This window comes from Helianthus annuus, chromosome 5 (genome assembly GCF_002127325.2).
Source record: "Helianthus annuus cultivar XRQ/B chromosome 5, HanXRQr2.0-SUNRISE, whole genome shotgun sequence".
Classification (NCBI taxonomy): domain Eukaryota; kingdom Viridiplantae; phylum Streptophyta; class Magnoliopsida; order Asterales; family Asteraceae; genus Helianthus; species Helianthus annuus.
Genome location: NC_035437.2, coordinates 100,433,572 through 100,450,760, shown reverse-complemented (window position 1 = coordinate 100,450,760; position 17,189 = coordinate 100,433,572). Strand labels below are relative to the sequence as shown.

The 17,189-nt window shown below is 35.5% G+C and overlaps 1 protein-coding gene across 1 annotated transcript; it reads right to left on the bottom strand.

The window, feature by feature from the left end:
- Positions 1 to 2,581: 2,581 nt before the first annotated feature.
- LOC110943333 (protein FAR1-RELATED SEQUENCE 5-like) lies at positions 2,582 to 5,638 on the bottom strand. The gene is made up of 6 exons (XM_022185084.1): positions 5,626 to 5,638; positions 4,351 to 5,158; positions 4,025 to 4,283; positions 3,767 to 3,940; positions 3,426 to 3,650; positions 2,582 to 3,280 (listed from the first exon to the last, which is right to left on the bottom strand). The coding sequence occupies exons 1-6, from the start codon at positions 5,636 to 5,638 to the stop codon at positions 2,582 to 2,584; spliced, it is 2,178 nt and encodes a 725-aa protein (XP_022040776.1).
- Positions 5,639 to 17,189: the final 11,551 nt, after the last annotated feature.

Here is a 17,189-nt window from a genome sequence, read left to right as displayed (position 1 = left end):
TTGATTCTACAACATGCAATGGAATACAATTTCAAAGAAGGAATTCCGCAATGGCCGAATGGAACATGGAGAGAATGAAGCTTAGGGAAAAGATCGAGATTGAAGGTGGAGGATTTGGTAGAGGAAATATAAGAGAGCTATTCGTTAAAGTTGCTAGAGTTATCAAGGAAGATAATAACAAGGCAAGTGAAGATAGATCCAACAGTGATACGCTGAAAGTAAGTATAGTTACGTGTATGTAATTTCATTATATATGTAGGTTGAATGTTATGCGACATACTTACTTTGCTTCAACAAAGTCATTTGATGGTCTTATTTGGTTTGGCTTACGATATTTTGTAGGATTATTTGGACAAGCTAGATGATTTGATTACATTATTGTATAGTGACAAAGATGAATTCGAGTGTACAATAATAAAAGCATTGTGAGAGTATCCTGATGATGAGGACCTGAAGATTTTGTCAAAGAAATACCGTAGTCTGTTTGGAAATGGTGGTAACATCCTAACAGGGAATGTTAACATATCTCAATGCAAAAACTTCATTGAAAGTAGTCCGGAGGAAAGCCTGAAAGGGAAGGAGCTGATGATAGCTGAAGATGAAGATAATTTGTCACAATTCTGGAAGGATCCATCCAACATGGAAATTTTATTTGATAGTGTTGACCGTCTTAGTAAGTCAGGTGCGACTTCAGATGCACCATCGTTTAGCTTGGGATTGACACAAGAGTTTGATATGGACGAGCCCACCATACCCGTTTGTAAAAGAAATGAACATGTATACAACGAAGCGGATGATCATGTACCACTTACCGTGATAATGTCACGAATAAAAGAAAATCAAGAGCTTAGGTCTGAATTAAAATGTCATGATAATCAAATCAGGTTGCCCTATCTAAATATGCCTATTGATTTTAACGAAAAAGAAACCAAAGAAGAGGAGCAAGTATGGAAATATCTTTGGAGGGCAAACGGAGAGCTAAAGTAAGATTCTCAATATGAAAATTAGTTTGTATATCTAGTGTATAGTTTTATATGTAGTTTTTAATTTGTTCTTTGAGTGCAGTGAGGAGATGTTCAAGACCTGCTATCGAAGTATTGGTAGACGAGGAAAATTTGAAAGCTTACAGCCGAGTTGTACGGTAAATCACATTGTGATTGACTGTTGGGCATTGGTATTAAATTATTCTGAGGCGAGGAGGCCCAAAGGCTTACCAAAAAGGCTTTTCAGCAGTACCTCAATTGTGGTATGTATCTTTTAGTTCAATATGGGTTGTGTTGAAATTTCGTCTATATTTATTTATTTATTTATTTTGATCCTACACATATAAGCTTATTTTACTTGAAACAGACCGGGAAAAGTACATCGGAACAAAATTTGGATGCTTTGATCAAAAGAAATGTTCATCAAATGGTCAATGGTGATCAGACAATGATGGATCTAGCGACTTTTGAATTAATATTCTTTCCCATTCTGTCTAACAATTGTTATTATTTGTTATGTTTTGATATAAAAAATCCATCAATTGTCATTATCGACAATCTGGATATGCAAGAGCGAAACCAAACTGATAAACATAGAAAGGAATGCATGATCACAGCTTCAGAAGTGGTAAATAATCTCTTTGATTTTAAAGATTCTATTATGTAGTTTCTCAACTATATTGTTGTTTTGTTTTGTTTTTTGATGTAGAAGGAACATCTGGTTAGATATATGAGGTCGGTTAGACATATTAATGCAGAGTTAGTTGAAGCTCAGACGCCAATCCGTTTAAATTTGCAGTGGTACACAACTGCCATAGATAGCGGTGTATATGTTATGAGGCACATGGAAACATATATGGGAACTAGAAGAAACAAATGGGACTGTGGGTTTGCTACACAAAAGAGTAAACTGAACAAACAGTTGTTAATGGCCAAGAAAAAATATGCTGCAAAGATTATACTATCTGATATCAACCTGCACAGGGCCAGAATTGTGGATGCTATTAATTCGCAAGCAATTTAGATGCATAACCTTTTATTCTAAGTTTAATGAATTTAGACTTTTAGTGTCAAGTTTGCTTATTAAGACATGGAAATTATTTATGTTATGGTACTTTTTTTCTACTTTTGGTGTATTGATAGAGGCTATATGTTGATGGTATAGTACCTAGTACACACGAAGTTTATAAAAACGTAATATATACTTGTATGATACACGAATTTGTCTACCGGCAAAAAGGTATTTTTTGTGTATTTAGTAACCACGTAGAGTAACATATGATTGGACAACCAAAATACTAAATCTCTTTTTGCTTAGACTCTAAATTATAAAGATAATGATAAAGTTGACTTACATAATACAAAGTGCAATTTATACTGGTCATGGAAGTGGTCTGTGATTGCTGAAGCTCATGAAACTTACGACATGTTCAAACCAGTTAGACACAAAACAGTTTCTTAATTGAACCATAAACCAGAATCCATAACATAACAAACTGGACAAAAGTTAAAAACCGAAAATCTTAAGTCTCCAATAGAAAATCCATGCAATAGATAATAAAAAAAACATACTCAAAGTACTAACAAATGAAAATTGATTAAATGGTAGATTTTTTCCTGGTGCTACGCCTGCGAGTTTGACGCTGGTTGGTAGGGGGATTCTTGGTGCTACAATTCCCAGAATCTTGATCAGTCGTAGGATTTATCTTGTCGGGACAGTTACGAGAATCATGATCATCAACATACTCAAGACATGTGTTACAGAATCTGGTGGTTTTCTTTTTCTTGCTCTTCTCCACAGCTTTTTCACCTGGGCCAATTAACCGACGCTTGGAACCGCTACCTTTATTCCGTATTCCTTGTGGTGCGGTTAGTGTAACCTCTTTTGACGAAGAAGCAACACCTGCCAAATTTGCCATGACAACTTCCTTACTATTATAAGCAGGCTGGATAGGAACTTCTTCATATATTTTGTTCTTCAAATTTTTCATCTCATCCGCAAAATCTGAAAGTCTTTCTGTGTCACGCCATAAACGGTTAACGCATGCCCCGAATGAAGCCGTTGCATCCTGCCTGAGTTTCGTTACTTCGTCAACCGCAACTCCATACCTGTTTTCAATGCTAAAAACATTTGATGGCAATGCATCTATCATCCAGCGTGTAACTTGGTAAAGTTCTGGTATTTGTTCTATATTCATATTTTTGAAGACACAGAAAACGTGTCGACAAAGATATCCGAGACGAATAAAGCCCATGCAAGAACAAGTCATGGTGTTGTCAACCAAATTAATGGTAACCTGAAAAAAATCAAATACATGTTAATGCTTTTGTGTTAGTTAGTAATCATTGTTAGAATAGAAACAGTATAATAAATTAGTTTTAATCTACCGTATAGTCGCCAACATGCTCTTTTCTCTTGTCAATGTGTCTAATAATACAAACCTTCTGACTATCTTTATATTCCACACTTTCTTGGGAACAGAAGTAAAGTCCCTTAAAAATCTCATTTTGAACTTCGTCAAAGATAGTACGTGTGTATATTTGTGTTGTGTGACGTTCAATTGCTAAATGGGTTCGAAATGTAGGTGTTGTATTTGATGAAGCGTGTTCAAGAACTCGTTGATTGTATCGCTGAGCATCCAATGCAGTTTCATAGCACAACATAAACTGAACAAGCATATTACCTTCACTGGAGTATACCTTGAATAATGAGTTAGAGCTCTCACACCTTGATGTTGTTTTCATCAAACAACACATAGGTAATCCCTAAAATATGCAGGTACCCATTGCTCTCTAATCTCATACATGTCGGTTAACCATGTGTTGTCATGTAAGTCGAATTCATCCAACATATCATGCCATCTTTTCTCAAATGTCGAAGGTTTGATAAACACGCTCCAAACAAGTTTATGTATACGAGCCCTGATATTGGTGTTTTTCAGCAAAGATCCAGATATCTGAAAGCATAAAATATGTTCTATTTGTCATACAAAATATATCCAAATTAAAAGTAATATAGCTAACGTATTGTTTAATTATACCTTAGCAGGAACCTTCTTTGTCACATGCCACATGCAAAGTCTATGTGTTGCTTCAGTTAAAACTAATGAAACGGCTTGCTTCATAGCCGGATCTTGATCGGTTAATACTAACCTTGGTTGCTTATCATGTGCCTTAAGAAAGCACTCAAGTAACCACTTGTAGGAGTCAATTGTTTCATCATATAACAACCCAGCACCAAAAATGACACATTTTTTATGGTGATCAACACCGGTAAACGGAACAAATATCATGTTATACCTTCAAAAATAATCATTTTGTAAGTAACATAAGTTACATGGTAAATTAATGAAAATATAATACTTACATGTTTGTGCTATACGTGGCATCAAAGGCTAGAACATCACCAAAGACCTTGTAATTGCATTTCGAAACATGATCAACCCAAAATATTGACCTCAACTCACCATTTACTACTATCTTGTCGTACGAAAAGTTGTTTAAATGTTTCACATGATTATCCAACTTATCTACCAATAGTTGAGCATCTTTCTCACCAATAAAACACCTAAAATCCCTACTACAGTTCTTGTAATCAGTCCTTGGACCTGCTACAAGATGGTGACCCCCCTTCAAAGTAGCTTGCATACGGTGCGAAACAGTTGCACCAAAGCCGTTCGCCTGCATATTGTGGATAAATTCTTGATCTACAAAGCCTAATTGTCTCCTACTTCTCATCAGGTCCATATTTTCAAACGAAACTAGTTTGTGATTGTGCGCCTCAACAAATTTATATAGCACATAACGTTCTTTCCCATCTACTTTTGTTTTCAGCCTAATACAGGCCTTGCAATAGGTGACCTTAACACTGCTACCGCGTTGTTTAACTGGAGTTGATTCAATAACAATGGAGTCAACTGATTTACCACGCGACTTACCTTCTTTGTTGCATACAATGTACCTATGAGTTATTTGACCATTATACCGTCTGATGGTTGATAACCTGGTATCAAAACCGGCATTTTCGGCATATTCTTGATACATCCTAACAACATCTTCCCATGTGTCAAATTCCGCTAACAAAGCAGGTTTACAGCCGGGGACTACATTTGGAACCCAATATTTTGTTCCATTTGGTGACAGATAACAGTTACTCCTCACAAGTTCTTCAGAATCTTATCATTGAAAAAAGTAAAAAATAAATGATGGTGACATTATAAAAAATAATCATGAATTCAGAATCTTATCGTTAAAAAACGTAAAAACCCAATATGGTGTATAATCATGAATTCAATGTCACACCCCAACCGATGGCGGAAACATCGGGATGAGACGAACAAATTGCTCAAAACAACATAACACTATTTGTGACAATATTGATTAAACCGAATTTCATAAATGCTAAAAATGTCATACATTGTTCAAATAAACAAAACAAGATTCCAACATAGTTTATTTCTAGGTGTGTTTCTAATCCACCCTAACTTGATTCTCGAATTCTTCATCTATCAACCTGCAACATGTATTAAAATAACATCAACAAAAATGTTGGCGAGTATACAAGTTTGATACATAGCATAGTAGAATAAAACAAGTTTTGAAGTTGCTCAATATCCAACATGAAGACGACGACACTAGTTACCACTTTTCAACATCGTTCAAGTTGCTTTCAAATATCGTTCAAGTTGCATCCAAATGAAGTTGCACTCAAAGAGTGTTGAAGTTGCATTCAAATAAAGTTGCATCCAAATGAAGTTGCACTCAAAGAGTGTTGAAGTTGCATTCAAATGAAGTTGCATCCAAATGAAGTTGCACTCAAAGAGTGTTGAAGTTGCATTCAAATAAAGTTGCATCCAAATGAAGTTGCACTCAAAGAGTGTTGAAGTTGCATTCAAATATCGTTCAAGTTGCATAGAATGTGGGGTTACAAGCATCAAATCGTTTCATGTTTAAATGTGGATAGAGTGTGATAAAAACAAGACTCAAGTGTTGTGTAATTTGAATATGGAATACATGTTGCACCCAAATGTGTTTAAAACGAAAATGGGATCGAGTATACTCACCTTAGATTGCGTTGCGTTTCTTGGAAAAGAGATTAGAGAGTGAATTGGATCCAAGAGAGTTGTAACAAGCGCAAGAGATTTACCCTATTTGTGATTGGGAATTCGTTAATTTTGGTTGGCAAAATGACTAATATAATAAGGGGAATTAATAACAATGTTTAATATATTAATTTAAATTCCCGATTAAATAATACTACTAATAATAATAATGATAATAAAAATTCTGATTTACTATATATATTAATAATGATAAAATTTCTGATTTTTATATAAATAATAATATTATTATAAATCTGATATTAATACTAATAACTGAATTTTACTAATATTATTAATAATCATAACAATATCATGATTATAATTTTTGTAATAATACTGATAATATTATATGATAATATGTATTATTAATGAACCTGATTAATATGTATCTGATTACTAATGAAAATAACTTATACTAATAATAATAACGTAATAATCATCAGCTTCAAACAGGGAAACAGGCCCAAAGGAGCGGCCCAAACCACCCAGACCCAACCGGTTAGCCCAATCGAGCAGCAACAGTCGCAGCACAGGCTCGGCTGTGCCTGGGTTCGATCCCGGTCGTTGGCCAGTATGCGATTTTTAACGAAGTGAAACGAAACAATTCAAAGGATCAAGATGTACCGAAATGCAGTAAGAGTCACGAGCCTTCCGGTCGTCTTCTCCGGCGTTGGTGACTGCTCCAGCGACTCCTGAAGTTTTCCGGCAAGGCAGCAGCGATGAACAGGGGGTGTTGTAACTGCGGTTTCGAGTGACTGAGAGGTGCTTCGAGAATGATGTGAGGCTCGGTTTATATAGCAACGAAGGTGTCAGCACACTTGGAAATGATTTCGTAATTTCGGAAATAGGTTCGTAATTGATTGGCAATCAATCAAGAAAAGGAAATGGTTGATCTGATTGAATCTGGTTGCCGAATTTATCCCGATCACGAAAGAAAGGAAAGGTCAACGTTGTTGCTGCAATCTGTTTGGGCGGCAAATCTTAAAAATGGAAAGGAGGGAAAACGCGTATAAGTATGATATGTTTCCATGTTTGTTCGGATGTGGCATGCCCGGCCGAGTGGTTAAGTGTTCATTTGTTGGTACGAAGGTCGCGAGTTCGAATCATGTTAAGGGGCGGTTCATACAAGGAACCCCCTTTTTTGTTTCTTTTTGATACTAACTGCACTAACTGAGTTTTCTAACTCAGTTAGTTATTTCTTTTACAAAAACAAACCTAGTTAGCTCTAACTAGGTTAACTTGATTATACAATAGGGTTAACTAACCAAGTTAGGTATATACTAACTTTGTTAACCAAAACTAATTTTTATAATAAAATTTATTAAAATATTAGTCTATAATAATAAATATTATAATTACTTGATTTAACCCAAATTTTGGGTATTTTACCGAATTAACGTACGAATTCCCGATTTTTGAACGGATTAGGGTAATCTCTTGACAACGCTTGATTCAAGAACTGAGATTAGGATATCTTTCAATTGTTTTTACGTGTTTGACATAGTTTAACGTGTTTTAACGTGTTTAACCACAACATAGAATCCAAACAAGAATATGATCAAAACAATGCAAAATTTTTTTTTTTCATTATGATCAAGTCTCGAAGTACAATTTGAAACGAATAGAATGAAATGAGAGTACAATTGACTAAATTGGGAAAGTTCAATATGACTTGCTAAAAATAGAAAGTATGAAAATACGAAATGTTACATTCAAGGGGTATATAGTTGTACAACGAACTAGCCAACTTTTAAAAATGTTGTAAAAAATATGATAAAAGTTGGCAGTACGTAGGCTGTAGGTTTTTTTATTTTTTTATTTTATTTTTTTAAATAAATGAAGTTGTATTAGGCAAAATAATAATATCAAAAAATAACAATAAACCTTATTTTATTGAATTTAAGATTCAACAATAACCTTATTTTATTGGATTTAAGATTCATAACATTGTTTGAAAACGAAAAATATTAATTACCTTGTTGGTTGTTATTAGGATTAAAACTTGACCCTCCAATCTGAATATCCTCAATAATTTCTGCAAACAAAAGGAAAAAAACATAAACACACAATTAAATTACCAAAAGCTAATTAAAAATATTAATTACCTTGTTGGTTGTTATTAGGATTAACACTTGACCCTCGAATCTGAATATCCTCATTAATTTATGCAAACAAAAGGAAAAAAAATCATAAACACACAATTATATTACCAAAAGCTAATTAAAATCTGGATTCATAAATAAATATCACGAAAGCTTAATGAAATCCCCATTCATAAATAAATTTGCTAATGTAGAAAATTAAAAGAAAAAGAAAGCATGTAGCAGGCATCATACGATTTTCATTATTTGTTGCTTGACCACTTGATTCCCCATGCTCTATCATTTCCTGACCATCCATTGTAAATAAACGTACCATACTTGATTCAAAGAAGAAAATTGTATTGAAAATGAACAATAGAAAAAACTAGGCAACATAGTGTATATAAATCTAATTTTATCCGGTTAGTTAGTTTGAAATTTTATCCAGTTAGTTTGAAATTTGATTAAAAAACTGATCTTCACTATAAATCTAATTTTGAATTTGAATTCAAAATTTACGATGGAAACATACAAATCTTGAAGCTAAATCTTTTATCCCTAAATTAGTGGATATGGGTAACATTAAGTAAATAGACAATGACTATAATACCCTTATCATAAAGTTAAATAAAAATTATAAAGAAAAAAAATTTGATTGGCTAGAATTTGTTCTTTTTGTTCTTGCATTTATGAGTGTTCTGAAATGATCCCTCCTATATATATATATATAATGTAAGTATCTATAGAAAACCCACTTTAATTTAGAAAACCCGGGAAACTCAAAGCTCCCGATATTTTTTTTCTTGAAAAAATTTACACATGTTATATACATGTTTTTAAGGGTTTTGGGCAAAAAAATCAAAAAAGCGCCGAGTAGATATTTTTAAAAAAAATAAACAAGTTTTGGTGTAACACATGTTACAAATATGTCAGATGAATGTAACATGTGTTACACCAAAACTTGTTTATTTTTTTAAAAAATATCTACTCGGCGCTTTTTTGATTTTTTTTGCCCAAAACCCTTAAAAACATATATATAACATGTGTAAATTTTTTCAAGAAAAAAAACATCGGGAGCTTTGAGTTTCCCGGGTTTTCTAAATTAAAGTGGGTTTTCTATACATCCTTCCCCTATATATATATATATATATATATATATATATATATATATATATATATATATATGCGAGTAGTTTGAAAAAAAAATCAACTAAAATAGATAATCCCCTACCTACTGATACATAACCAGTAGTATAATTTCAATTCCAGTTGTAGTATGTAATATATATATATATTACATACTACAACTGGAATTGAAATTATACTACTGGTTATGTATCAGTAGGTAGGGGATTATCTATTTTAGTTGATTTTTTTTTCAAACTACTCGCATATATATATATATATATATATATATATATATATATATATATATATATATATATATATATATATATATTATTACTATTACCATTACTAAGGGTTCATCCAGTATTGCATGTTTCGCTTGTCGTACTTCCAGACGAGCCTCTCCCCTATTTGTTTGATCCTTTCACTTTCATCTAATAACTCCTCACCAAAGGTACGGAGTTCCTGCACATTTTCGGTACTCATGGGTGGTGGTGGTGCTGGTATCGGGTCAAGATATGGTGGTACGGGTTCTCCATACGGGTATGGTTTTCTAGTATTTCCCGAACATACTGATCAGCATCCCAGTATGGATCCAGAGGGTCAAGGTTAGGGTATGGTGCTAATGGGTTTGGTATGGGTTCCTCCGGTGGGTAGAGTTCTCGATAATCCCTATGGTCATCATTCCATGGATCGTAAGCTAGAGGGTTTGATGCTGGGATTCTAGGGATTTCGTTGGGTCGAAGGAAGGTATTGGAAGCTGGTCTCCTAGGTTAGGTTCCATTTCCATGGGTTGAGTTGGAAACAGTGGTGGTGGCTGTGGTGCAATGATTTGTTCTAAGTTTGGGTATGCGGCTGTGGTAGCTAATATGTGAAAATTGGCCAATCGCCTATTGATTATGTCCTGGGTCTGGGCTTTCATTTCCCTATTTGCTGCTGCTAAGGCCCGATGCTGCTGCAACTTCCTCATTCTCTTCATACGCTCGTGTGCTCACCGACTGAACCATCATCTCTTTTTGGTAGGGAATGGTTCTTCGGATTGTGCCTTAAATATGAAAATCCCCTCTTCTGTGTCAGCTGAATACCCCGAGGGGGTAGGCTGGGAAGAAGTTCCTTCATCTATAGGAGAACTAGACAATTGACGATAGGCGTCTGATGGTCCTTGATCACTCATACTGTAAACTAACAAATTGTCAAATAACACAAAAAATAAAATATGCACGTAATCCCGTAGATTATCTCCTAACATAATGGATAGAATTTTGGTGTCAGCAGAACACTTCTGTGGCTGAAATCAGTGGCTGTAGCTCTGATACCACCTTTTTGTCGCAACCCCCGACCCCTGCCCCGGGAGGCGGGCAGCCGCGGCCTACTCAGATGTCGCAACCCCTACCCCTACCCGGGAGCGGGCGGCCGCGAGCTACTCAGAGCAGGTGGTATCGGTGTTTATTAATTTGGCAGCGGAATACATCAGGACCGTAGTTAGGAAATATTTTTATCAGAGTAAAACACCACATTTTTATAAAAATAACTTATGGAAATAAAATTCCAAATTCATTTGATAATACATTGATAGGGATAAACCCTAATTATTGAAAAGAAAATGTCTTGTTTATTTAGGTAACTTTTATAGCCACTATTCCAAGCCTTCAGTGCTCTCCAGCTGGCTTCTATTGGGCTTTCACATTATGTTACCTGAAACGCGTTTTAAAAATATTTTGTTAGTAAGAAATACTGGTGAGTGCATCCCAGTTTAATCAAAACAGTTTTAATACTTTAACAGAATTGAGGGCAACCCGCAATTACATTTGCTTGATCTAATCAATTACCCAATCAGTACTGTCAACCCGACTTGTGGGTCATATTACTCATTGGCTAACTCTTTGCCCAATGGTAACGTCTCACAAATTTTGTATACAAAACCCCAACATACCGGCAGTAATTGTAGACTGACAAATACTCAATTACTGTTAAGTATAATTTAAACAATTGAGGTTTTTATAAAAATAGTTTACAAAAAGTAGATGAACTCACATTGCACGTTTAGAAAATACTAAGGCTTCCTGAGAATCTCCTGGTTATTATCTATTAAATCAAATAATGTACTCATGTCAGTAAAATAACCCAATTCAAATTAACCATACAACTCGAGGCAGAATTCCAATGACTGAGTCGGGCAGAGCCGACATGCATTACGGAAATTCTAAATCAATCGGGTGTACACACGAGACAGAATTCCAACGACTGAGTCGGGCAGAGCCGGCATGCATTACGGAATTCTAAATCTATCGTGTAGGGAAATAGCAGGGTTATAGTACTTACAACGAGGCAAAGCTTCGCTAAATAGTGGGTATTAAGCTTGGGCAGAATTTCTATTATTTAGAAAGTTGAGAGAGAATTCAGAAAATGAACGGCTGAACAAATGAGCTCGAGCCCGCCATTTATAGGCTGCTCGGCCACTTGGTCGTGCCCCGCGAAAGAGAAAGCTAAGGCCTTCGCGGCCCGCGAGCGCCTGAAAGGCGGTCATAGGCTTGCTGAGTCAGCGTGTAGCCTTACTAAGTCAGCGTATCCGGATAAGAACCAGACAGTCACGCCCCGCGACAGACCAAGAGGTCTCTGTCGCGGCCCGCGAGAGACTGGCAAATTCAGTTTTTGTTGATTTTTACAAGTATAGGGTCATTTCAGGTCCGGTTTTCACGTACGGGGTGTATTTTAGGACATTTCGGGTGCCCAAACTATTTTTAGGAGGGTTGTTATATCCTCCCCAATATGTTTAGGATCTCGTCCTCGAGATCTACTGGAACAGATGTGGGTATTTCCTTTGCATCTCTAATTCGAGTTCCCAAGTGTATTCTGGTCCTCTTTTGGAATCCCATTTCACTTTGACCAGAACTAATCTCTTGTGTTTAAGATTCTTGATCTTTCTATTTTCAATCTAAACGGGTTTCTCGATAAATTTGAGTTTCTCATTTACCTCTATGTCCTTAAGAGGTATTACTAGAGATTCATCTGCTAAACACTTTTTAAGATTACATACATGAAATACATCATGTATTCCTGCCATTTCCTCTGACAGTTGTAACTGATAAGCTACAGGTCCTATTCTTCTAATAATCTCAAAAGGTCCAACATATCTAGGGCTTAGCTTTCCTCTCTTCACAAATCTGACTACTCCTTTCCATGGAGAAACTTTTAACAATACTTTATCTCCTACTTCAAATTCCAATGGTTTTCGTCTGTTATTGACATAACTCTTTTGACGATCTCGTGTTACCTTTAATCTTTCCTTGACTTGAATTATCTTATCTGTCATTTCTTGCACTATTTCTGGTCCAGATAATTGTTTTTCTCCAATCTCTGCCCAGCAGATTGGAGTTATGCACTTTCGTCCAGAAAGTGCCTCAAATGATGCAGCATTAATGCTAGTATGATAGTTGTATTGTAGGAAAATTCTATTAATGGCAAATGGTCGTCCCAATTTCCTCCGAAATCAATTACACAAGCTCTAAGCATGTCTTCCATAGTCTGGATTGTCCTTTCGCTTTGTCCATCCATCTGTAGATGATAAGATGTGCTTAGATTCAACTTGGTTCTCATTGCTTTTTGGAAACTTGTCCAAAAAAGTGAAGTAAAACGGCTATCTCTATCGGATACGATAGGTAAAGGAATTCCATGTAATGGAACTACTTCATTTACATATAGCTTGGCTAACTGTTCCATACTGAAAGTTTCCTTCATGGGTAAGAAATGAGCAGATTTAGTTCATCTGTCTACAATCACCCAGATTGTATCATTTCCTTTTCTTGTCTTGGGTAACTTAGTAACAAAATCCATTGTTATTAATTCCCATTTCCATATAGGCATTTCTAATTGTTGCAATAATACTGAAGGTTTTTTATGCTTAGCTTTAACTTGAGAACAAGTTAGACATTTAGAAACATAATTAGCTATATCCTTTTTCATTCCTATCCACCAGAAATTCTTTCGTAGATCTTGATACATCTTATCACTTCCAGGATGTATCGTATACTTAGATTTATGAGCTTCTTCTAGAATTCAGTGGCGTAGATTTCCTTGTTTAGGTATCCATATTCTTTTCTTATGAAACTTCCAAATTCCATCTGTTCCTTGTTCTAATTCCTTAATCATTCCTTTTAGTTTTTCAGCGTCGTCCTTGATTGCTGATTCCAGTACTTCTCTGATTTGTCCATTTAAATCTACTTGTAGATTTAATCTGAGAGAACGCACTCGCTTTGGTTTTTCATGATACTTTCGACTCAAAGCAACAGCTACTACATTGGCTTTTCCAACGTGATACTGGATATCACAATCATAATCACTAAGAACTTCCATCCAACATCTCTGTCTCATATTTAATTCCTTTTGCCCGAAAATATATCTTAAACTCTTATGATCGGTGAAGACAACAAATTTATTTCCATATAAATAGTGTCTCCAAATCTTAAGGGCAAAAACTATGGCTCCTAAGTCTAAGTCATGGGTTGTGTAATTTTCTTCATGTTTCTTAAGTTGTCTAGAGGCATAGGCTATAACCTTTAGACGCTGCATCAACACACATCCATATCCTAACTTAGATGCATCACAATAGACTACGAAGTCTTCAGTTCCTTCTGGTAATGCAAGTATGGGTGCGTTGGTTAACCTCTGCTTAAGAATCTTAAAAGCTTCCTCCTGTTTTGGTCCCCATTCAAACTTAATTGATTTGCAGGTCAGTTTAGTTAATGGAATGGCTATTCTAGAGAAATCACGGATAAATCGTCTATAATATCCTGCCAGCCCAAGAAACTTCGTACTTCTGTTGGTGATTCAGGGACTTTCTGTAGGATCGTTCTCGGCCCTGTTTGAGTCGTTCAGAGAAGTTCGTATCCGAATTAAGAGGCGGAAACTAATAATTCGGTGCTATTGAAGCCGTATTCACTTTAAACTTGCTGTATTATTGATATCGAATGCAATTACAAGATTTGACAGCACTTCAGCAGCATACCGGAACAAACACCATCAACTATGTGTTTCTGATCGCTCTTGTGGACCTATATATAGACATGCTGGTCCGCTTATACGTACATGTACGTATAAGCGGTCCTACAACGTGACACATAAGCGATCCAACAACCTAACCTAATAAGCGAACCTAATCTAAATATGACACAAAAGCGAACCTAGAACATGTATACATAAGCGATCCTATACAATTCACCATTTCTAGGATTCCGTGCCATTTCTGATCTGTTCAACTTCAAGACTCGATGGAAGACGTAGTCAGCAGACGTAAGTGCACCAACAGACTCCCCCTCGGATGTTGACGGAGTCTTCATAGAGTCTTCGCACATGTCTATCTACAATCTTCATCAGTCGACAATCTGCCTCTGAAATATCTGTCGTTTCAAGAATCCTCGTTCTCTATCTTCATCATCAACAAACTCTTCTCTTTTGAATGTTGACTCGGTGTCTTCAGACTCCCCCTCTCACACAGCTGGGATCGTAGTCTGGAATTCAAACTTTCACTGGATCTAAGATCGTTAACAGGCTCCCATCAGGTTCCAGATCGATACCTGACTCCATTCTCTCTCAGGATCAATATCTGGCTCAAGTCCTGCACAATCTCTACTGAACCATAAGTTTCTACAAAGATTAAAACTTTCGACAATTTAGAAACTATGTTGAACCAAAACAGTAATGATTTCGCATTCAAGAATTTATTACTGGTTCTTATCAAAACAACCTTACCATCTACACACAAACACTCCCCAAACCAGTTCTTCAAGTTTAGCACTTTGAATTTCGAAAATCAGCATCTCAACACCAGTTGTCGAAAATCTTTTGATCTTTCAAAATTTATGCTAAAACACACCAAAAATCTTTTTGAATTTTCTGAAAGAAAGTAAATGCAGAAATGAAATATTTACAGACAATATTTTTTGTGAGTTTGTGCAAGAGGATCATATCAGTTATGAAACATATCACTAACACCGTTAAGCTTGATTACATTTTAAGTTTTAAACAATTTACCTAGATTGTCAGTATGTTTGTCCACTTAAATTTTCACACAGATTTCAATTGATTCGAGATACGATATTAATGTTTTAGAGACTTAAACTTACTTGTGTATCACTCCACTTGAATATACTCCCGTATCCAGATTCCAAATATTTAGTCTTACAGGTGAGTATACCACAGATGATATCTGTAAAGGGGTAAATGCGAAACCGTGAGAGCTCAGGTCAGAACTTCCGTTCAGCAGAGAGATGACGGCTCGACTTTTGGTGGGTCCCCTTTAGAGGATCTTTTTTACAACAGCAATGACTATCAATTTTATTGTTTCATCGATTTGCTGAGGGCGGCGCTTTTTCAAGCATTTGCAGAAAGTATTATTCGGGGACTAGGTCAGTATTTCCATACAGCAGAAGTCCCGGATTAATACCCCAGATATCACTGAGTATAAAGACCTAGTATCTCAGAATACGGGACCTTTCAAACAAGATTTCGGGGGTTACCCATATATCCAAGAATAGTTACCCACGAATTAAGTAAGTTTGATTTAGGTTTATATCTCGTTTCAATTTACTAAATGTGAGAAAATCTACTGACACATCCGCAGTAAGATTGTTTATCACATTTTTGCTTTTCAATTCTTTAGCGTGCTGTGATAGTCTACTGATGTACTATCATTTCCTCTTTTATGCAACAAAAACTCATTTTTCAATTTTATCATGTTTTTGACTTTTTCAAATTTTCTGATGTTTTTGGATTTTCTAAAAATTTCTTACTCCCCCTAAAATTCAAATACATCTAAAGAAAATTGAAAACAAACTGTACAGAACATGACAACTGATATCGAAACACTTCAATTCTCCATCCGTTTGGCTTAAACAATCAAAACTCCCCCTCACAACAAAACTATTTTCCCATAATGATTTCAAAACACTTAAGTTTGTTTTAATCAGAATGGTTTTTCCGGAAAATAAGTTTAGTTGCTTTTATCTTTTGTAAAAATGGGGCAAAATCATCACATTGTTTACCAATTTCATGAATGATAATTAAATCAAGTTCAATTTAATGACCTTGATTTAACCACTTGTACTATCAAATAGTTCTCATTCTGAACCATTTATAACAACCACAAACATACAACCACTTGTGGATTTAGCAATTAAGCTATTCAAACCTGTTTTTCAACCAATTACCATCTTTTGGTTGAATTCTCAAGATGCCGATTCCTACTCCTCGCTTACAAACCTGGGAGTTCCAGCAAGTCCTGCAAAAACCTCACAAACATATTTAGAAAGATGCCGATTCATGATCCACGATACCATCTTGGGATCTCCGGCAAGTCAGGATTTTATTCTTGAAAAAATATATCCACCCAAGCCTGACCTTCCTTGGGTGTAATCTCATCATTTTCATCGTTCCTTTCAACCGACTTGTAAACCCATCCTTTGTAAGCATAAAAATCCTTAATGCTTTGGGCCTTACCACTGACCATTTTTCCAAAGATGCGTTTTACATTTCCGTTGAAAGTTTTTTCAACATCAATTTTCTTCTTGTCAGAATAAAATTGATTTGAAATTTCAACTTTTCCGATTTTAGATTTGTAATTTCTAGCATTTAGTGGCGGAAAATTCACATCGTCCACTTTCGGAACTTTTCTTGCAATCTTTTTCTCAACATGTGGCTCCTCTGATTTTATGGAATCAGAATCATTACCAGACTTTTTACCTGAACCTTTTACAACCCATTTCTGATTTGTGGCATTGTCTATTCTTTTGGAAGCACTCTTTGAAGATTCTCCTTTTTCATAAGTCGAATTCTCAAAGCCTGTGAACTTCCAGGTTGACAGTTCAGTCTTCTCAACAATTTTTTCTTTCATTTTTCTT

Coding starts and splice junctions, on each gene's coding strand:
- LOC110943333 (XM_022185084.1), bottom strand. Junction 4,284..4,350: donor GCCACGTATAGCACAAACAT/GTAAGTATTATA, acceptor TTATTTTTGAAG/GTATAACATGATATTTGTTC. Junction 3,941..4,024: donor CAAAGAAGGTTCCTGCTAAG/GTATAATTAAAC, acceptor TTATGCTTTCAG/ATATCTGGATCTTTGCTGAA.